The sequence below is a fragment of the Podarcis bocagei genome, assembly GCF_964188305.1.
Source record: "Podarcis bocagei genome assembly, chromosome: 2".
In the NCBI taxonomy this organism is placed as follows: Eukaryota; Metazoa; Chordata; class Lepidosauria; order Squamata; family Lacertidae; genus Podarcis; species Podarcis bocagei.
In genome coordinates this window covers 110,072,522-110,095,319 of record NC_138126.1, presented here as the reverse complement: position 1 = coordinate 110,095,319, position 22,798 = coordinate 110,072,522, and the positions used below count along the sequence as shown (strand labels likewise).

The 22,798-nt window shown below is 42.9% G+C and overlaps 1 protein-coding gene across 4 annotated transcripts in view; it reads left to right on the top strand.

Moving 5' to 3' along the window:
- Nucleotides 1-22,798, top strand: part of HELZ (helicase with zinc finger) — a 119,842-nt gene that overhangs the window by 71,560 nt on the left and 25,484 nt on the right. For all 4 annotated transcript variants that reach the window (XM_081181220.1, XM_081181218.1, XM_081181219.1 and 1 more), the window contains 7 exons: nt 902-1,047; nt 3,337-3,484; nt 5,238-5,421; nt 6,736-6,964; nt 9,368-9,572; nt 19,258-19,309; nt 20,348-20,550. In XM_081181220.1, the coding sequence (XP_081037346.1) occupies nt 902-1,047; nt 3,337-3,484; nt 5,238-5,421; nt 6,736-6,964; nt 9,368-9,572; nt 19,258-19,309; nt 20,348-20,550 (1,167 nt within the window). The remainder of the gene's footprint in view (nt 1-901; nt 1,048-3,336; nt 3,485-5,237; nt 5,422-6,735; nt 6,965-9,367; nt 9,573-19,257; nt 19,310-20,347; nt 20,551-22,798) is intronic.

Genomic DNA, 22,798 nt, shown 5'->3' with positions numbered 1-22,798 from the left:
ATCATAGCCGATTTAACCGTTTCATCCTGAGTATTCCATTTTTAACAGCAAGTTATACATCCTTGATAATATCTTAGTATTGGGATCTAACAATTCTGTTTCCAACTTTGATTTTTCCATCTTTCCCCTTCATTTTTGGAGGGGAAAAAGTGCGTCCTATAGGGCGAAAAATACGGTAATAGCCCGATGCCGTCGCATAGGATGGGGCCGTGTTGTGAGGTTGGCTTCGGTAGAGAGCCTTCTCTGTGGCAGGAAGCTAGTGGATGCATGATCCTAGTGGCTGCCTGGCCTTCTACAGACTGGCGTTGGCCCAGTGGGATGAATCAGCTTTGCTGGCTGGCTTTTGTGGCTTGAGCCTTGGGGCATACCTGGGAGAGAGCGTTCCCTCTCTGGTGTGCTGCTAGATTATAAATAGGAGCCCCCAACATGTCCTCATCTATCCAGTACTTCTCTCTTGGCCACAGGAAATGAGGAAATCAGTTGTTGTTTTTAACAAGGAAGAGAGTGTGTGTGTGTGCTCAGCTTGTTCCTCTTGTAGCTTTAGGACTGGGCTGCCTTGTCTTGTCATGAAATATATATAGTAACCAAATAAAGGCACCCAGTTCTCAGGTTTTTAGATTTGGACTGAGACAGGTCTTTGCTTTGGGGCTACAAGAGCTGCAGACGTTGATAATCATGTTATTTTGCTGCCTGTGGGTACAGGGAGCAAGCTATGAATAAAGTGTCATCCTAGTTGTTTCTTCACTTTAGTTTAAGACACTTAATGCCATTTCTATGGATTTGCAGTTAGTTTTTCCCTAATCTTTTGCAACACAGCATGAGATCATGTTGTGCACAGACATGATCATTCAGTTATAAAGCTCATAAATAACATTTTCTTTTCATTCTTTCTCTGATGCAGCTTAGTCCTTTTGTCTACAGTGAGTTTGCCAGAGAGAGAAATCTTCACGTCTCGCTACTTGACCGTCTCTATGAACACTACCCTGCAGAATTTCCTTGCAGGATCTTGCTGTGTGAGAACTATCGCTCCCATGAAGCTATCATCAAGTAGGTGTGAACTTTTTCACTGTATCACACTTTTTGCGTGGCTGATGCAAGTGTCTAATAGAAAACTTTTTTTTAAAGTCCTTTGCCATTGCAGTCTGAAATTGAAAACACTCTTCTAGAACTTCCATTATAATAAAACACTAGTTTTTATGTTAAAATGAACATAAGAACATTATTTTGTGAAGCTTAGAATGATTTATCAGGGCTTCCATAATTGTGGTTGGTACTACCGAAGCTGCAGCCAAATTTTGAGAAAGTTGACAAAAACCGGTCTAGCTGATGTACCTAAAGGAAATGCACTAAGCTTCCAAAAAAGTTCAGACTTGGTTGGCAGATAATCATTTGATGTGTGGAAGAGATTTATTCAATTTTTTTTAAAAAAATGGCTCGTATGTGGTTTTATATTACTTATGTGTTGATTTTGGACAAATCAGTTTGGAGTGTATCCAACTCACAAGTGAAAGTGAGAAAGTGAGAGTGTAAGCATCAGTGAGACTATGTTTATAATCCACTATTTGGGCTCCACTTGTTCCGTGGATAAAATGAAGACACAAGAGCATGGGTAGGCAAACTAAGGCTCGGGGGCCGGATCCTGCCCAATCGCCTTCTCAATCTGGCCTGTGGACGGTCCGGGAATCAGCATGTTTTTACTTGAGTAGAATGTGTCATTTTATTTAAAATTCATCTGGGTTATTTGTGGGGCCTGCCTGGTGTTTTTACATAAGTAGAATGTGTGCTTTTATTTAAAATGCATCTCCGGGTTATTTGTGGTGCATAGGAATTCGTTCATTTCCCCCCCTTCAAAATATAGTCCAGCCCCCCCCCCAAGGTCTGAGGGACAGTGGACCGGCCCCCTGCTGAAAAAGTTTGCTGACGCCTGCACAAGAGGCTGTGGTCCTATGCCCACCGCAAAGTAAACCTTGTTAAGTTCAATGAGTAGCAATGCATAGGGTGACACAGAAAAGAGTTGCAGTTGGTGGGGTGGCACAGGTGGTGTGACAATACTCATGGGCATTCCAAACACCAAGCATCACCATTGGTTCTTGGGGGGGGGGGAGCATGCAGAGTGAAGTTTGGTCTGGATGTGGTGGCAGAAGGGTGCCATTGGGCTATCCATACCCCGCACCCAAAACATGCTTCATCCCCTGTGCTTGGCTCCATCTCTTTTCCATGCTCAGAATTCGAAAGGCAGGTGAGCAGCACCTGTGCTGCTCCACTGGCTGCTACTGGCTGTAAATCAGTTGCTTTCACCATTTATGTGAATTCTAACGGCCTTATTGATAAAGACATTTATTTCTCAGTTAAAAATATGAGCAGAGAAATGCTTCGGCAATTCAATTATAAATGTCTTTAAATGAGTGCGTTGTGTGTGTGGGGGAGGTCAAAGCTCTCAGCAATCATAACGGTCCATATGATAATTAATTAATTTTGATGTTGCAATGCCATAAAGAATCTGGAAAGCTCCAGAGAATTCTGCACAAGATTCATAGTGTGCTTAAAAGCTAAAAAGATGCACATGTGTTCCATATCACCCATCATATTCGATTTTTCTTATCTTAAACATCATGCCTTATTAATGTGTACATTTTAAATACCCTTTAATACAAATTTAGTTATCAGTGTCTTTTGTCTCTTGCCCTTTGTAATATATCAGACTCTCGTCTTAGGTGCTCTGTGTTCAAAATACGTTTGAATATTGTATCATAGACAGTAGACTCATTCTCACTGGATAGGAATAGATTGTTCATCCTAATTTATATGTAGAAACACCACTGAAGTTAAATTAATCTGTCCAATGATTATTTTTAAAAGTCGGCTCTCCGCAGCCCTGATCAGGAACAAGTTTTACAGAAACCCCACCTTCTTGTTTTTGCATTTATCTTCCACGGCGGGAAAAGGAAATTTAGACACATGAGGATGTTCCCTTTCTGTGACACTGTATGCTTTACTTCTGTTTCTGTAAAATGGGTTGGTTGCTACCTAGCAACAACACCCTGCTTCCTGAGGCAGGAGAATGAAGGAACAGAGTTCTCTTTCCACAGGGACAGGGAAAAAGGAGTGCAAACTGGGAAATAAGCTTTGCCTGCCTGCTCTTCATCCTCATTCAGTCTTTCTGTGGGAGAGGCATAGAAGTGCACAACGGCCTATATGTCATCCCCATACTGTTCTTTGGAAGGAGCCGTTTTTCATTGTAAACCTTCTTCTATTTGTTTGTTTGTTTGTTTGGTGTTGAGTTTTTAAAGCAGCACATAGCTTCCATGTTTTACTTTGCGTTTTACTTCGTTGCAGTTACACATCTGAACTTTTCTATGAGGGCAAATTGATGGCAAGTGGAAAGCAGCCAGCGCACAAGGATTTCTACCCGCTGACTTTCTTCACGGCACGAGGAGAAGATGTACAAGAAAAAAACAGCACTGCTTTTTACAACAATGCAGAGGTAGCACTTTGGTTTCACCTTTAATTGCTTTCTCGATAATCATAATTTTCGCTCCACTTAATCTGTTCCAGAAAGTGTTTTTTTAAAAAGAATGACTTGTTCTTTGTCTTAGTCTAAGACCCCCAAAATAGAGAGTGCTTGCTTGAAAATTAGTATGACTTGTCCCTAAAAGCAAGGACCTTTTCACATGACCCTCAAGTCACACACTGTTCTGAATTTCAACCCATGATGAGGTGATGACAGTCGTATCATAAGGAAGTGCCAATTGGCCTTTTGCATGCTAGTGCATGAGTGTTTTTTGGCTGTTTGGCTTTTTCATTTGGCCACCTCTAGTTGTAGCATTTGCTTGAAGAGGCATGGGATATTTGTAGATCTTAGCCTCTATTAGTTTTATATAGCTAGGACCTACAAATTATTATCCAGAGGTAGATGAATACATGCCATGGATTGGTAATGTTGCCCTCTTGCGGCTGAAGACAGGGAATTCAGACTGTTCTTGGTTATTGTGTGTCATTGGTGAAATCCTTGCTGTATTCCCACAGCAGAGGTTTTTCGTGTTCATGGTTTAGTGTTTTTATTTCCCAGTAGCAGGATGTTACAAATAAGTGAAGGGGAACCTGTGACCACTCAACCCACACCCAGATAAACTAAGTAAGGTCGAGGCACTTAAAAACAAACAAACCAGAAACTTTATTTTCACTCAAAAGAGTTTGTGGTTTAGCAGTTACCTTTATAAGGCACAATACTTTGTTTGAAACAGACACTTTTAACAGTGATGTTTAATAACTGTGGTAACTCAGTACTTACACAGTGCCATGGGACAGAGAAATCCTTTCTAGGATTGCTTTTCTTTTACCCTATCCATAAAACCTCCAGCCTCTCCTTTAATCTCATCCTTCCCCTTAGCTAGGTTGAGCCCAGTCTGCCTTCAGATAATCTAACTCTGACTGGGAACCACTTCACAGCCTCTTCTCTCTAATGGATAAAACCTATGTGAGTCTACAGTTTAACCAACTCTCACAGGCTTGTATAAGGATTTGTGTGGCTCATGTTGTGGAGTGGCACCTGAGACAACCTGGAAAATGATCAACTGGTACTTGGTGCCTCCGAGTTGTTGTCCTCCTCAGATTTCTCAAGTGCTACTTCAACCCACCCATTTGCAGGCACCTGTGAGAATTTGACAACTTACAGGTTGGTATGTGATTGACAGGCCACAATACTGTAGTGTCGTGTTACAAAAACAATCTGTGACAAATGTGTGCAGCTTTGTTACCCGGAACATTTGTGCAATGTTCTTTCAGTGATTTTGAAATAAAGACAGTTGTATTGACCCATAAAGAGGCCACCTGCAGTGTCCTGTGACCCATTAATATGCAGCGTTTGGTGTGTGCTATTTCACATTTCAAAGTACTGTATGAAGAAAACAAATCTGTAGTGAAAAATGAAAAATCCATAAACAGGCATTAGCATTATCTAATTCAACAAGTGACTGTTAGCTTTAAGTAGCTTAGGTTCCTTACTAATTTCATGAGCCCTTCTAATAGCTTATGTAAAGCAATTATGGATACAGTATCCATCATTGCGGTGAGACACCTACAAACTATCGTGTTAAGATCATGGGGGGGGGATCATGAAAATATATATGCTTCTGTTAAAACCTGTTTTGAAGTACGGTATTAGATGTTATCCAAATTATTTATACCAGACCAGAAAAAGCCAGTGCTTAGCATGATTTCCCCCCCTCCCCTTCAAGGTGTTTGAAGTTGTAGAACGTGTCGAAGAACTGAGGAGAAAGTGGCCTGTAGCCTGGGGGAAACTGGATGACGGCAGCATAGGTGTTGTAACACCATATGCTGATCAAGTGTTCAGAATTCGGGCAGAGCTTCGGAAAAAAAGATTGTCTGATGTCAGTGTTGAAAGAGTGCTAAATGTTCAGGGTAAGTAGCACCTGTATATCTAAGGATCTGTGAACTTGGCAGAAAATCTGAAATGACCTCAAAGTTGTCAGCAGCTTACATTACTTTATCTGATGTTTTATTTAAGTTGCAACTCTAATAGCTGTTGAACATAAAGCAGCTTTTACTACATGTTTGTACCTGGCGATAATAAAAGAATTTATGTAATTTAGATCGTAGTTACAGTTAACGCATAGCTAAATATATAGGAAGTACTATTCCAACATGGTCTGCAAGTTGTAACTGCTGTATGGTGTCAGTGTTAAGCAGGGATCACAAATTATTGCCAGATAGTTCCCTGTCGCTGAATACCAAATCAGTAACTCATTTTTTTGCGTAACTGCATGGGACATGATCCCCAGTCCTATCTGTAGAGGGCTTTTCTATTTTCCCCTACAAGGGCACATACAAACACGTACACGGATTCCCATTTAATGTGTAGATTGTTCCTCTGCTAAAAGAAGAAAATTTGGACGCCTCTACATGTCTGATTCTCCATGCATGCATCATATTCTGCAAATATTGTTGTGCATTGACATGGTATTTTATGAGTGGGTGGCTTATAAATATTTTTATAAATAAAAAATATACTAGAACAGGGTGACTGGCATGTGGCCACCCAGATATCACTTCCCCTGACTATTGGCCATGGTGGCTGTAGGTAAGGGGGATTATATAGTTCAGCAACATTTGGAGGGCCACAGATTAGCAACCCCTGTTATTTCTTGGGCTCCAGCTTCATAATAGTTTTAGCCTTTTCCTGAAAATGGATTCACAGACATAACTCTGTATTCCTATATGGAGTCCTATTGTTGAACTCTAAATTAGTATATTCCTTTGCAGTTTCACAGACTAACTAATTATTGTGAAGATTAATTGATGGGGCAGTAGAAATTAACGACCGCAGCCAAATTATCACTGTTAACTGCCCATCTTTTACCAACTTAGAGGGGTTTAATGGCTAAGATGAATAATGGAGATTTATTTTTTTTAAAAAAAAAGATCTGTGAACTTAATGTCACACACATTTAATAGATGTTACTGGTGAAACATAAAGGGTATAAAGCCAAAAAAGATCAAGCATAATTACTGCTAGAGTAAAAGATGAAGACTTTGACCTGTAAACGATTCTGGCTATTTCTAATGCATTTTCAAATCGTTTAAACTCTTCTTTTTTTTTTTTTTAGTACAAAGCTTTTTAGTTGAGCACTAATCATCCAATTGCCAGAATTACATGGTTGTATGTCCAGCAAAGAAATTGGCTAAAATGATCTCAGACTTTTCCCTCTTCTTCAGGAAAGCAGTTTCGAGTCTTGTTTCTCAGCACGGTACGAACACGGCACACATGCAAACACAAGCAAACACCAATAAAACGGAAGGAGCATTTGTTGGAAGATTCAACTGAAGACTTGGATTATGGTTTTTTGTCCAATTACAAACTTCTCAACACAGCCATAACAAGAGCGCAGTCCCTAGTAGCTGTGGTGGGAGACCCTATTGCTCTGTGTTCCATTGGAAGATGCAGGTACACCAAATGTGGGCTGTGAACAAACAGTGAATAGGACCGATGAAAACTTTACTGTGTATTTGGCAATGGACAGTTGGCCTGTAGTTAGAAAATAAATCCATTGCCATGCTTATATGTGTGCTGTTCCCCACTAGGCTGGTTTTTGCTGACTTTCCAAACCTACTCAGATATTTTGAGGCTTAGAGAAAGCAGCATCCTTGACCCTCTATCTCTCCTGGCCTGTAGTTTAGGGCCTATCATTAATACCTAAGGGATTGCCATATATTCTACCAGTGTATATGCTCCAACAGCGCAATCTGGACCTAATCCTGTGCATAGATTCCTGGCAATGAGATCTAAGTCAGCAGCATTTTGCTGATAAATTAATTAGTAGCAGTAAGTGAAAGGCAGAGCTGATCTATACACATTATAGATAATACACATCATGAAGCTCTTCCTGAACTGTACAGCTTCAGACTTCAGATGGAGGTAAAATAGTTTGAACCTGCCTTGTTCCAAAGCTTAATAACTATAATTTCCCAATCTGGCCTAAAAAGCAAAGGGACATACCTTTGTAACGCTACACCCTAGTTTATAATCTGGAGAGCTAGACTGAGTTAAACCCCATCTTTTTACTTTCTGATTTCCATAAGCCAGAACAGAAACAAAAGAGCCTGAATGACATCAGAGCAACTGAAAAACTTTTGGTTCTGTTCATTCATGGCAACCAGGAAGCTATATGGTGCTGTTTTGTCCCCAAAGGATGAAGTCCAGTGCCTAGGATGGAGCCTGCATACGAAGTAATGGCTTGCAGGTTCATCTCTCTTCTCTTAGGGACAGAAGCACGCCGGGAGAAAGTAACAGGGGTTTACTCTTTAGTAACAGTTTCACAAACTAACAAATCATAGGCAGGGGTATGTGCACAACATTTGAAAAGATTAATCTGTACACTGACTACCTCCTCATTCTCTCCCCTTCCCTCCCGAACTGAATGGCCCAGTTCAGAAGATTGTATCTTGAGATACACATGAGGCATTTGCTCACATTTGGAGTCTTGTAGCTTCTCCCTTGTATGAGATGCAGGGCTCCATGTGTGAGAAAAAGGCTCATGCATATCTCAGCTTACTGTTTCAGAGCTGTGACATTCGAGTAAGAATCAGGAGCAGGACTGGGTTAATCGCAAGCTGTTTCTCCTTTGTGAGGGGAGAACACGAGCGATAGAGTATGGGAGATTTGTATGCGAGAGTGAGGGGAACCATAGATCTTTTTCTTGGTCTCATGGAAGCAAAAATATGCTTGCAGATACAGTTTCTTAATATATATATTTACATTTTTAAATCTTTTATACAATAGCCTGAGGGTTTGTTTGTGGCAGAAATTTAAATTATCATCATTAGAAAACTGCGGCCTCCATTGAAGGGATAAACTGTGGTCAGTGAGAATTTACTGAGAAAACACAAATGGAAGAGAATTCAGTAATCCCTCTTTCCTTGCATGAGATCTTCATTGTAGGGTGAAAACTGGGAATGTGCTTTCATTTCATACCAAATACATTTGCACAATGGCATCATGAAATAGAAGCTTTACGTTTACCTACTTTGTCCATCTATCATAAACAGATTCTATTCAAATAATGTCATTTAGATGAGTTGCATATTTTAAAAAGCATATATATTTAAGTGAACCTCAGTTTTAGATTATTTCTCCATCACACACACAAAAAATGTTTTTAGCATGCCTCTCTTTTCTTTCTGTCAGTTGTAGATAACATCCTGTTGAAAAGTACTGCTGGAGGATTCAGGCATACTTTTCATTAAGTTAAACAGGATTATAAAGGAAATGACCTTTTTGTTTAAACAGAATTAGCCGCCACAGGCTGCAAGCCTGTCGCCACTTACTTGGGAGTAAACCCTATTGAGTTCAGTAGTGCTTAATTCTGAGTATACATGGCTAGGGCTACACTGAAAGTGAGGCACAAATCTGTTGTAATAGCTATAAAAATGAAATATGTCCATATATTCATTAGATTTTTTAAAATGCTAAAAACAGCTTAGATAGGTCTGTTTGGCACTTGTTTCTTTTAAGACAAGGAACATGTTTCAATTGTTACAGTCCTAGTACAAGCGTGCAATTTCTGAAGTGTCTACTAGCAAAGGCAAAAACCTTATAGGAGTTCTGGCACTAAGTCTTCTGTGACATAATATGTTTTAAGAAACGCTGTCAGTAAACCTTCCTAATGGTTGAATGCTGATGTTTATTATTTTAGAAGCATGCAATACTAGGTTGTCTCATAATCAAATAATACTGGATTCAAAGTGACTGATGGAAGCGTAGCAGAGTACTGGGTTCAAGGCTTAATTTGTAAAATTTGTATGTAGCAAACAAGCAACTGAGGTATTCTTTTTCTTTTGGTTTCTTTAGGAAATTTTGGGAAAGGTTTATTGCCCTTTGTCATGAAAATGAAAGTCTTCATGGTATCACATTTGATCAGATCAAGGCTCAGCTGGAAGCTTTGGAGTTAAAGAAAACCTATGTATTGAATCCACTGGCTCCTGAATTTATTCCACGGGCGTTGCGACAGCAGCATTCATCACATGCTAACAAACCACAGCAGTCACCACCAAAGGTAAAGTTTTACCTGGGACAAAGCTATTAAGAGCTTGCAAGGCTCGATAGGGGGACCTGTTGAGAAGTTGTATGGCTGCATGGGCAAAACTGGTAGTTCTGTTTCCCTATGTGAACAAAGAGTAGAAATGATACTGGGCTGAGGAGTTCCTAATATGACCGGGTGTGTTAAAATTGTTGGCATGTACCTGCCTTGAGAGGCACTGGAGTGCGCCGCCAGGGATGAAGTCAAAACTGCTGTAATAACAGCACTTGACTGACCTCCCCGGGGCGGAAGCCTGGGCATTGTGTATGGAGCTCCTGGACTGCACAGATGACAAGGCCTTACTGATGTGGTTCCAAGGAAAGCAGAGTAATAGGTTTGGCACCAGTTTGGCTGCAGGAGTTGCTGGAAAGAGATGTACAAGGGACTCCACTCCGGCTTTGTGTAGGGTCCACTCCTTAGCCTTTTCTTCTTCCAAAGATATCCCACAAGGCAGTGGAGGTTTAGGATCAGAGTATTCCTTTTCCTAGATGGGCTACTTTCCCAGGTTGACGATCGGCATCCGCATCACTTCCATCTATAGCATGTACAGAAACCACCTTCTTGACCATTGGACCCACTATTGGTCTTAATGGCTCATTCCGCCAGAGCCTGTTTTTACATGCAAGGGTTTGAGACCCATCGGCTACCCTCACTTGGTTTAGCCAGCCAGTCAAAGCCGTTCCCGGGGGGTGGCTGCTGTTGCATGCTGACAGCTTCTAGGAGCCTCCCCTACAAGAGGTACTACCCCTCCCCCCCTTTTTAAAAAAAATCATTTTTATTGATTTTCCAATTAAAAAACCCAATCAACATATCCGCATCATAATCTTATGAAAAACAATAAACTAAAATTTAAAAAAACCACCAAATTGCATTCCAAATTGTAATTATTAATTTTTCCGGGCTCCCCACATTCTGGACCTCTGAAGCATATCTCCAAATCTTCGTTCCTGCTTCTTCTCGGTACTGCCCCTCCCTTAACATCACATACACACCCTGTGTGTTAAAATAAAGTTGTTACTGCATAATAGTTTTTTGCTCCAGATATAAAGCAGCTATCTAAAATGTATGGGCAATAAGTCAGCCAAAAGCTGTTAGAATTGATGTGAAAAGTATAATTCAGTACTTTACACTTTGCAGGAGATGATACTAATAACAATGGTTACTTGCAGCCTAGAAAACTGTTACAGTGCAGAATTCACTTACCATTTACTCATTATTGCACTGGTATAGTGTTCTTCAGGAAGCCAAACATATTTATCTAAAAGGCTGTAACACAAAAATGCTCCTATGAGAATTCATAGTGGCAGGAATTGTGAAAACCATACAATTGCCCTTCCATGTGTTTATGAAGAATAATATTATATTCTATATTTAGTTGTCAAGGGTATTAATAAGATTTATTACTTGACCATGTTTGCTGGCATAATTAAAACGAGTTGTATTAGATCCTTGGAAAACAATCCCATTTTACAAGAAGGCTTCTCAAAATGTTATGTTTTTGTCACAAGTTAACATCTACATGAAAACTTCAAATTCATACTGTTTTTCATTTACATTTTTTAGATTTTATTTGATAGCGCAGAAAGGAATATCTTTTGTGAACCTTTCAAAAAGAGTTATTATATTTAGAAATACTCATTTATCAAAATTCATTATTTTCTGTAATATAATGAAGCTTTTAAAACCTATTAATAAGGCTTTGAAATGTTAGTCTTTTAGGAAACTGCATGTCCAAAGATTGCTCTTCATTTTCAAGGTCCATATTAATACAATTTCCATTTCTGCAGAAGTTTCAGTAAGGTGTACAAGTTGGAACTTTGTCATGTTGGTTTTTAATTAGAAGATAGAATCTCATAATATTTCTGACATGCATTGCAACATAATAAAAACTGGTTTTCTGAGACACAAAGAAAATTATTTTAAAGGGTACAGTTAGTCATGAAATTAGCTGCTGAAACCTACAATCTTCCCACAGACCTATTTTCTTTCTTTTCTCATTGACAGAGAAACAGTACACGAAATGTACATGCTAAATGATAAACTTTCAAGTTGTTAGTATACCTGAATTTTAACATAGAATCTGAGAGCCAAACTTGGATGTTATCTACACAAAAATATTTTCTGCAATAACAGAGAATGCAGGGCAGGGGTATTAATAGGATTGGCAGGATGCATGGTTTAGTTCTCCTATACCCATGAATGCCCCTTCCCATATCTAGACTTGTGTTACAAGTGGGAAACTTGCAGTAGGTTGATTAAGTCTGTTAACTAGTCTGTTAACTAGCCTTCTGGGTTTGTTACTGTATACTGTAATATATTTTAGATTTGAAGAAACAAGAAGAAAAGCTTGGAGCCAGAGTAGTGAAAGAATAAGTCTGTGTTTAAATGGAAGGTACAGTGGTACCTCAGGTTAAGTACCGTACTTAATTCGTTCCGGAGGTCCGTACTTAACCTGAAACTGTTCTTAACCTGAAGCACTATTTCTGGGTTAGGGGAGTCTGTAACCTGAAACGTATGTAACCTGAGGTACCACTGTATTCATAGAAACCATCTTGTGGTGTCTAGTCTTATATATAAATCTCCAATCCTACATTAACCAGATAACCTGCCAGGGTGTCACTACCATAAGAGTCAGAGTAGGGCTTTAGTTTTAATTAGTGTTCTAATTCCTGGAAAGGCAAGCCAAAGCTTTAAACCAGGGTTTTCCAAACTTGGTTCTCCAGCTATTGTTGGACTATAGTTCTTATCATCCCTAACTAGCAGGACCAGTGGTCAGGGATGATGGGAATTGTAGTCCAAAAATAGCTGGAGACCCAAGTTTGCAAAACCCTACTTTAAATGTTGCTGCACTCAGGTACCAAAGAAGAGTGAAAGACATGTGCCAGGTAGTAATCTACAATCAAAAGAGACTATCTTGGCCCAGGTAGTAGTGACCTACTTATAAATGTGTAGCAAATCTAAACACAGTGAAATATTTGTAATATGAATTGTAGAATAATTTATCCCAAAATATTTCTTTGTAGCTGCAGTCAGCAAGTCAGAAAGAATCAAGCTGAATGTAGCTAAAAGTCAGAGCATGGTGGGTTAAAAATAAAAACACTTTTACTCACTTTTAAAATAAGTCTATTTGATCCAGAAATCGCTGCGAGACCACAGGCATAGAACTCTGCAAGGCTATTTTGAAGAGCAAAACTGCATTAAAAAAAATCACCAGGTGGTGCAGTGCTAGATGCAGATTAAACAATGAAACAAGACAGGCTTTCAAATCCATTTGTTCACAGACTTGCTGTTTACATTTGGAAACAAAGCTATTTTAAAGTGACTGTGATAAACGTGGCAAAACAAATGTCAAAGTCTCTCTTATGGAAAAAGTTGTTAAGTAAACCATACATGTGTAAAGAAATCACAATACCAGATTAAATAATGTTTTAGTGTCTGGTCTTTGAAAATATCATTTGCTTTGTTAGTTTCTGAACACTAACAAACCATTGTCTTTGTTTAATAGGTAGTGAAACAGTTTATAATTTTTTCTTAATCCGTTTTATTTGTAGTTCACCTGTCTATAGGCAGAGTACTGATTAATTTGTTCAGATTGCTGCAAAATTGGATAGAACTTGCCTTTTCCCTGGGAAGTTCATGTTCTTAAGCATCAGTGAGTTTTCACATTTGATGCTTGGCCACATATTGATAAGCAGGCGTCAGTATCTTCTACACTATTATCTATGAACAGCAGATATATTGCTTATTTAGAAGATGGCTATGGATCTAAGGTTAGTTGCATCATGATCTCTGACTTCTATGTTTGAGCCGTCTCTGACATAGGCACCCGAGATTATACTATTTGGCCATTGGTTTGTCTTGCCATCTGCACATATTCAGCTGTAGTGTGTAAATATGCTCAGAAAGTGAATAATAGTAGATAAGTCTGCTCCTATAATTGGGAGAATATTTTACAACAGTGTTCAGTTAGATACGTGTTGTGATGGGATGATGAGCTGCTTGTGCGTAAAATCCTAGTCCCTCAGAGTTTGCTCAAGTCCACAAACCTCTGTCTGTGACGGAGCGCCTCAAACATGGCTCCTTCAGTCACTGGCAGATTCCGACAGTGGTTGCTTTCGGAATCGCTTCCAACATAAAAGCTCCTTAACGGAAACACGTCTTCTGGATTCACGGCGTGACAGTTTCCGGCGAGGAGTGGATGTCCCTATGGGAGGTCCAGAAACCTCCCCACTATTCTCGCTGGAAGTGTCTCTGAGCCATCCCTCCTTCTCCCTTTCCCTCAGAGATCCTCCTCTCCCCCTGCTGGTTCCCTCTTCCGCTGCTGAGTCTCTCCCAACCTCCGTGAGCCCTTCCACCACCTGTCCTTCCGATGGCAGTTCCCTGACATCCACCTCCCCTCCAGGGCCCCCTTCACCCCCTCCCGTTCCCTCTCCTCTGGGCGGTGAGGAGGTAAAACCCCGGAAGGAATCTCTTTCATCTTCAGACGTCTCGAACATTTCCCTCCATCGGTTGCAGGTTCTGGTCTCTGAATCCTCCTCCTCATCGGAATCTATTCCTCCTTCCAACTCCGATTCTGTGAATCCTTCCAACTCCTCCTCCTCGTCGGTGGTGCCAAAGTATTCCCTCCGGACCTCGCTACAGGCTGAGGTTTCCGTGGGAACCTTTGATGGAAAGTCTCTATTAAGACCTCGTCATTGACCTCCTCTGCCATGACCCAGGTGTTTTCCGACTCCGGTTCCCCTTCCCACATTACCAAATACTCCACTTGATCCCCCTTCCACCTGGAGTCGATGATCTCTGCCACATGGCTGCTGTGTTCCCTTTCTTCCATTGCTGGTCCCCGTGTGAACCTCCCTTCTCGGTCCCCCTTATACGGTGACAGTAACGACCTGTGGAATACTGGGTGCAGTTTCATGTGGTTCGGTAACCGGAGTCTGAAAGCCACGGGGTTGACCTGTTGCATGACCTCAAAGGGGCCCAATCTTTTGGGTCTTAATTTCTTACAACCCCCTTTGAACGGTAACCCTTGGGTTGACAGCCACACCTGATCCCCCACCCTAATGGTTTCACCTTCCCTTCTGTTTTTGTCTGCCTGCCTCTTATACTCTTCCTTGGCCCTTTCTAAGTTGAGTTGCAGCTGACGATGGATCGCTTCCATTTCTTCTACAAACTGCTCGGCTGCCGGGACGCTCCATCTCTCCCCTCCTCCCCCGGGGAAAGCCCTGGGATGACACCCATAATTAGCCAAAAAAGGGCTCATCCCTGTGGACACGTTCTCCGCATTGTTGTAGGCAAATTCCGCCAACACCAGCTTCTCTACCCAATCATTCTCTCTGTCATTGACATAACACCTCAGGTATTGCTGGAGGATACCATTTGCTCTTTCCGCCTGCCCGTTGGTTTCAGGGTGCCGGGCAGTCGAAAAATTGACCTCTACGTGCTGTAAGCTCATGAGCTTCCTCCAGAACCTGGACGTAAATTGTTTCCCTCGGTCTGAAACCACCCTCAAGGGGGCGCCATGCAACCTAAAAATGTGTTCTACAAACAATTTAGCTGTCTCTTCCGCTGTGACTGCATGCGAGCAGGCTATAAAATGGCACATCTTGGTTAATAGGTCTACTACAACCATGATGGCTGTTTTACCTTTGGACTTCGGCAAATCAGTCATAAAATCTATCGACACTGCCTCCCATGGTCGTTCTGGTGTGGGTAGCGGTTCTAATAACCCCGCCGGCGCCCGCCTCTCCCCTTTGGCTCGCTGGCATTGGTCACACCCTCTTACATACATACTCCCGTACATCTTCCCTGACCTTGGGCCACCAAAATTCCCTGGTAACCAACCACATGGTTTTGTGTTGCCCAAAATGCCCCGCGGTGGGGCTGTCGTGCAACTGCTTGAGTACTCTCCCCCTCAATTCTCCTTCAGGTATATACAGTGCCCCCTTGTAATACAATGCCCCGTTTCTTTCCTCAAACCCTCCGGGCTTCTCTCCCTCCCTCCTGAGACCTCTGAGCTTATCCTGGGCGTATTCATCATTCTCCGTTCCCTCTACCAGTTCTCTTTGCCCCACCAATGCCGCCCCACACACCCAGCGGTCCTCTGGGATGACATGTCTCTCTTCGGGTACTCCCTCCCCCTCCAAATATTCAGGTTTGCGTGAGAGAGCGTCCGCCCTAATGTTCTCCGGGCCTGGCACGTAACAAATCTCAAAGTTGAATTTGGAGAACTCCTGGGCCCATCTCACTTGCCGTTGGTTGAGTACTCATGCCGTTCTCCAATACTCTAGGTTCTTGTGGTCAGTGCACACTTGCACCTTATGTTGTGCGCCAATTAGTAGGTGCCTCCATCTTCGGAACGCCTCGTGAATGGCGAGTAGTTCTCGGTCATACACCGTGTAGTTCCTCTCGGATTTGTTCAGTTTTCGCGAGAAAAAGGCACACGGTCTCCACTCCAACTTCTCCTTCCCCGGCTGGAGAAGCACCGCCCCTATCGCTCTGTCAGATGCGTCGGTCTCTACTCTCATTGGTTTTTGTAAATCCACATGTAGGAGCTGTTCTTCAGAAGCGAACGCCCTTTTCAGCTCCTTGAATGCTCGCTCCGCCTCCCCCGTCCAAACGAATTTCTTCTTACTGCTGAGACAGTCCGTAATGGGAGCCGTCAGGTGGGCAAAGTTTCTGATGAACTTCCGATAGAAGTTTCCAAACCCTAGGAATCTCTGCACATCCTTCTTCATTCTCGGTGTCTTCCATTCCAGCACCGCTTGGACCTTGCCTGGATCCATGGCCAATCCCTTGTCTGACAAGCGGTACCCCAGGAATTCCACCTCCTTGGTATGAAACTGACACTTCTCCAGTTTCACCCACAGCTGGTTCGCTTGCAGTTTGCCCAGCACTTCTCTGACATCTCTCACATGCTGCTCCTCATTCTCTGAATACACCAACACGTCATCTAAGAAGGCCACGCAATTCTTGTACAGCAAAGGTCCCAGGACGTGGTTCATAAACGATTGAAAACACGCTGAGCCTGCTTGTAGACCGAAGGGCATAACGAGGTATTCAAATGCCCCCAATGGGGTGAACATGGTGGTTTTCCATTCATCCCCCTTCCTTATTCGTATCAGATTGTACGCCCCCCTCAGGTCCAGTTTAGTAAAAATCTTTCCCTTCCTGACCCTTGTCAAAATGTCGTCAATTCTGGGCATAGGGAAGGCCACTGGTTCTGACACTGCATTTAAGGCCCGGAAGTCCACCACAAGTCTCGGTTTGTCTGTGTTTTTTTTATCCACAAAAAACACTGGACTGCCACCCACCGCTCTGGACTCTCTGATGAAACCTCTCTTCAGATTTTTGTCAATGAACTCCCTTAACTCCTGCATTTCCCTGTCTGACATGGCGTACAGCTTGCCTACTGGGAGTTGGGCCCCAGGGAGTAAATTGATTTGACAGTCAAAGGGTCTATGCGGGGGTAGTTTGTCTGCTTCCCTTTCGCTGAAGACGTTGCACAGATCAGCGTATTGTCGTGGCACCTTCCCTTTCTCCGTTACTTCCGTCCCTGCTAGCGTTGCCTTGGCCCCTGCCGAAGCTTTCCCCTCTTTGCAGTGTTCTACACAGTGTGCTGATCCAAAGGAGACCACTCTCTGATGCCAGCCCACTAGCGGATCATGTAGCGCTAGCCAGCTCATCCCCAAAATGATGGGAGCTCCTCCCAATGTGGCCACATTAAACGTTATTAGTTCAGTGTGCCTTGCCACCTTCATTACCATTGGGACGGTCTGTAGGCTAACTTCTCCTCCCAACAGCTCCCTCCCATCGATAGTGGTCACCTGCAAAGGGTTGCTTAAAGGGATAGTCTGTATCTGGTGTTCAGCTGCAAACTCCTTGCTCATGAAATTACAGGAGCTGCCTGAGTCCAATAGCGCCTTTATCTTTAGAGGGTGTCCGTTTGGCAACTCCAGCGACACCTCTATCACTAGGGCGGGTTTAGGAGGTTCCGGCGTGGGCACTTTCACTGCTCTTTGGCCTGGCTGCTGTGCCCCGACGGTGGCAGCCAGGCGTTGGTTTTTACTTGCTCCTGTACTTCCTCCTTCCCCCCAACAGCTCCCGCCATCCCTTGCCATTCCTTTCTTTGTGGGCAGACTCTGGCAAAGTGACCTGGCTGTTGGCAGAGATAACATTTCCTGGCGCCTTTCCCCTCCTTCTTTCCCCCTTCACTGGGCTTTGAAACTGCGCGCGCGCGCGCTGTTCCAATTTCCATCGGCTCTCCTGGCGGGAAAGTTGTCTCTGGAATCTCTGGAATGTGAAACTCCCTCCAACGTTCCCCCTTCCCTTCCCGCCTCTCCAAGGCTCTCGCCTCCTGGCGTGCTCCTATGGTCAGCGCAGATTTGGTCAGCTGGTTCATAGACTCCGCCCTGGGGGCCCGGGAAAGTTCGTCTTTCACAGCCGAAGAAAGCCCTTCTTCAAACAGCATTTGAATGGGTTCCGCCGATAGGTCCCACCCCAATCTGTGGATCAACATGGTGAACTCAGTCCAGTACTCACGGACAGATCGGCTCCCCTGTTTGCAAGCCATTAACTGTCTGCGCACCACTCCCTGCTCAATATCGCTGGAAAACATCAGATCCATGGCGCGAAAGAACTTCATCGTGTCCTTTAGGACGTCATTATTCGCTGCCATCAGGGGCCTAACCCAGTCTTTCGCCCCCTTTTCGAGATGCCCAATCACGAAAGCCACCCGCGATTCCTCGTCGGGGAAGTCATCAAACTGCAGATTGAGGGCATATTGCATCTCTGTCCGAAAGGCATGATAGTCCTTGGGCTCCCCCCCAAACTTCTGCACCAATCCTGGTACCTTTCTGGCGAGTGGGGTGGTTTTCCCCTTGTCTGCATCTTGAGCCCTCCTCTCCTCGAGCCTCGCCGTCTGCAGCGCTAGCTGGACCTCCAACACCCGGTACCTTTCTTCCAGGCTTGGACCCGCTCCAGCTCTTGCTTCTCCGGTGGCGGCTGGGTTGCTCATGATGCCTTCTGTTGCACAAGCTGCTTTCAAAGACTGTCGGAATGCTGTGAACCAAATTGCAACATATAAGGACAATAAATAAAATTTTGTACAGTTATCTCTAATCTTGACCCCTTAGCATTGGGTAGATTCTAAATATTTATCAGAACTTTTGAAGTTGTGTCAGAAGTTTTGTCTTTTGAGGTTCTTCCTGAATAATATAATTATCTCATTTAATTAATAAAATCTAATTAATTCACTTTGGAGGAAAGCCCAAGTCAGTATTATTTCTTGTCTAGTGTTATAGTTACCTAGTTCTTACTGAAGCAGAACTAAATGTTTTATGATATACTAGTTTCACCTTCGAGTTCGCTTAATCACTTGTGCATTCAAAAGGCTAAATTTTCTAATTTATCACACTAGTTTCTAGTTTATTTAGAAAATATCAATTTCTCAGTTGCAAGCTTGTGACCTATTTCATTTTTGTGTAATACGTATAGCTTCTATCACTTATTGAGCCTCTGAGTGCTTTATAGAAATGAATATTGATATCTCAAGTCCACAACTCTCCATTAGCAGGGAGATACAGCTGGATACAATCTTTATAATTCATTTTAAACTAAGCTATATAGCTAGAATGACTTTATCACTATTTTTTTTTTTTTTTAGGTGAAAGGCCACCACCATAATCAGAACGACCATTTTCAAAGCGATGGAATTCGTAAGTACCTGATGAACTATTGTTGGTGGGGATCATAGTTGATTGGTTTCAAATCTGCTTATTTTCTCAGTGGAAATCAATGTTTTTGGGTGGTGAGAGGGAGGGATCTCAGAATAAGGATCTATGGACCTGTTTGGAATGTTCCTCATGGATTGTCATAAGGAAGTGTTGTGCTTCCATACTCCCTCCCTCCCTCCCTGTGGGGATAAGGAATTAGTGACCAGATGAAATATCCCATAGCATTTGAGGCATCTTCCTTGATTCTCAGAAAGAAAACTGAAGGAATTTTAATTTCCCAGGATTGGTGGAGATCCAGAACACAGATAATAGAGGAACCCCTCAATTTGTTTCCTCTTGCAATGTGTTTACAGAGGGAGGAGTGGGGAATGACTGGGATCAAGACCCTTTCTGTCTTTCTCAGAGTTCCTTCTAGTGAGGAAGGATAAAATCTGAATAGGCTATCGGTGTGTTTTAGTGTCTATGTCAAGCATATTGATTTATGGCCTTGTTTAAACCTGGTGGTTACTAGCGTGGCCCAGTTATCTTTATTATTATTATCCTCATTAATAATAATTTTATTAGACTTTATAAAAAGAAATACAAAACTTAATCTCAGATGTCTTTTTTGTCTAACATTAATTTAAGTTAGATAAAAAAAGGAAAGAGAGAGAGAGAGAGAGAGAGAGAGAGAAGAAAAAAGAGATAGAAAAGAGCTTGGTATATTAGCAGGTTTTAAGATTAAACAGCAGAAAATGAAAATACTATCAAAGAATATGACAATAGAAGACCAGAAGGCTTTGATGGAAAAAACAGGGTTTCAAATCTAGCTTGATTATTAAAGTCCACATAATAGTGGAGCTAATTCTATAAACTCTGTACACATGAGAAAATAAAGACCTCGCTGAAATGCCAGCTATATTTCCAACAGGAACCTACTTTTCCTACAAAGTATTGGGCAAATATTGACAAAGTATTGGGGAAAGTATTGACAGCCCTTAACCTTCACATCCATGTTGGATTTTTTTGTTTATTTTCCAGTTCAGCCCAATCCTTCTGTTTTAATTGGAAATCCTATCAGAGCCTATACTCCTCCTCCCCCTCCTCCCCCTCCCTCTGGGCCTCATCCCAACCTTGGGAAATCTCCTAGTCCAGTTCAAAGGATAGATCCTCACACGGGGACAAGCATTCTTTATGTACCTGCTGTTTATGGAGGAAATATGCTCATGCCTGTGCCTTTGCCCGTAAGTATACCCTTTCATGTTAATGACATCCTCTTCAATTTGAAAATGCTTGTTCGGGGTTTTTTTTGGGAAATATTACAGTGCGCATATATATTCATAGAAAGTGTTAATTAACCATTAACATTCTTCAAAGTTAGAACTACTTAGGTAGTGTCCAAGGCACAATGAGGTTACAAGCTGCCAACAGAGCTGCCAGGTTTTCTGCTCAGGGCTGTGCTCATAGCAACCCTTCTAAGGCCAATTGTTTAACCAGTAAATTTTACTTTGTTTTGATATAACAGTAACTGAAAACATTTAGGAGGTCATTCTGTTCAGACCAGGGGTCAGCAAACTTTTTCAGCAGGGGGCCAGTCCACGGTCCCTCAGACCATGTGGTGGGCCGGACTATATTTTTTTGGGGGGAAATGAATGAATTCCTATGCCCCACTAATAACCCAGAGATGCATTTTAAATAAAAGGGCACATTCTACTCATGTAAAAACATGCTGATTCCCGGATCCGGCCCCCAGGCCTTAGTTTGTCTACCCATGATCTAGTATGAATTTGTCACCCCTTAATTGAACTTAACAAGGTTTACTTTGCAATGGGCATAGGACTGCAGCCTCCTGTGCAGGGATCAGCAAACTTTTTCAGCAGGGGGCCAGTCCACTGTCCCTCAGACCTTGTGGGGGGGGGGCTGGACTATATTTTGAAGGGGGGGAGTGAACGAATTCCTATGCCCCACAAATAACCCAGAGATCCATTTTAAATAAGAGGACACATTCTACTCATGTAAAAACACGCTGATCCGTGGGCCAGATTGAGAAGGCAATTGGGCCGGATCCGGCCCCCGGGCCTTAGTTTGCCTAACCATGGTTCAGTCTAGATGATCCTTTATAATATTTTTTGTTAACAAAAACAGAGCCATGTTAACTTTTTGTTATGAGACTTTTTCATCAGCTCTCTGGGAGCCAGTGGCAGAGTCAGCAGCTTTTAGAGGAAGAGAAAACAGACATGAAGCCCCTGCCATGGTCAACCCCTTCCCCGCACTGTTTCAGGAGTTGAAAAATGGCACCAAATGGGCTGTCTCCAATTTGCCTCCTGGGGATGCCTTAAACATTTCTGTTCCTGTTCCATCTATATACTTGAGGCCAAGCACCTATAATATTTTCCTGTTTCTTCCCTTGCTTTGGTGCCCCCATGCCCGCATAGGGAGAGGTCTGACACTCCTGGTTTTCAAAAGGACAAGGATAAGTAAATCAAGATTGCTCTGTGTTTGTATAAAGTTTTTTGCAGATAAAAGTTTTTTGCAGATAAAATCGCTCAGATTCGGGAAGAAGTAGACTCCACCGTGGGAGCAGGGCCGGGGCGGGAGAGTGCTAGAGTTCTGTCTAGTCAAGTTGAGTGGGATCAATTCCAATCTGTTACCTCCGAGGATGTGGACAGGCTGCTTGGACGAGTGAAACCAACCACCTGTCTCCTGGATCCTTGCCCATCCTGGCTTATAAAAGCTAGCCGGGAAGGGCTGGGCGATGGGCTTCGTGGGGTGGTGAATGCTTCCCTCCGTGAGGGAGCCTTCCCAGACCCGCTGAAAGAGGCGGTTATTAAACCGCTTCTTAAAAAACCATCTTTAGATGTGGCCACGATGGCCAATTATCGCCCAGTCTCAAATCTTCCATTCCTGAGCAAGGTGATTGAGCGAGCGGTTGCCGAACAACTCCAGGCACGCCTGGAAGAAGCGGACCATTTGGATCCCTTCCAGTCGGGATTCAGGCCTCATCATGGGACTGAAACTGCCTTGGTCGCACTGGTTGATGATCTCCGGCGGGCTAGGGACAAAGGTGAGAGCTGTTTCCTAGTTCTGCTGGATCTCTCAGCGGCGTTTGATACCATCGACCATAGCATCCTTCTGGACCGTCTTGAGGGGCTGGGAGCTGGGGGCACTGTCATACAGTGGTTCCGCTCCTTCCTCCTGGGCCGTGTTCAGAAAGTGGTGGTGGGGATGAGTGTTCAGACCCCTGGGCTCTCACTTGTGGGGTGCCTCAGGGTTCTGTCCTCTCCCCCATGCTTTTCAACATTTACATGCAGCCGCTGGGAGAGATCATCAGGAGGTTTGGGCTGGGTGTTCATCAGTATGCGGATGATACCCAGCTCTACCTCTCTTTTAAATCAGAACCAGTGAAGGCGGTGAAGGTCCTGTGTGAGTTTCTGGAGGCGGTTGGAGGATGGATGGCGGCTAACAGATTGAGTTTGAATCCTGACAAGACAG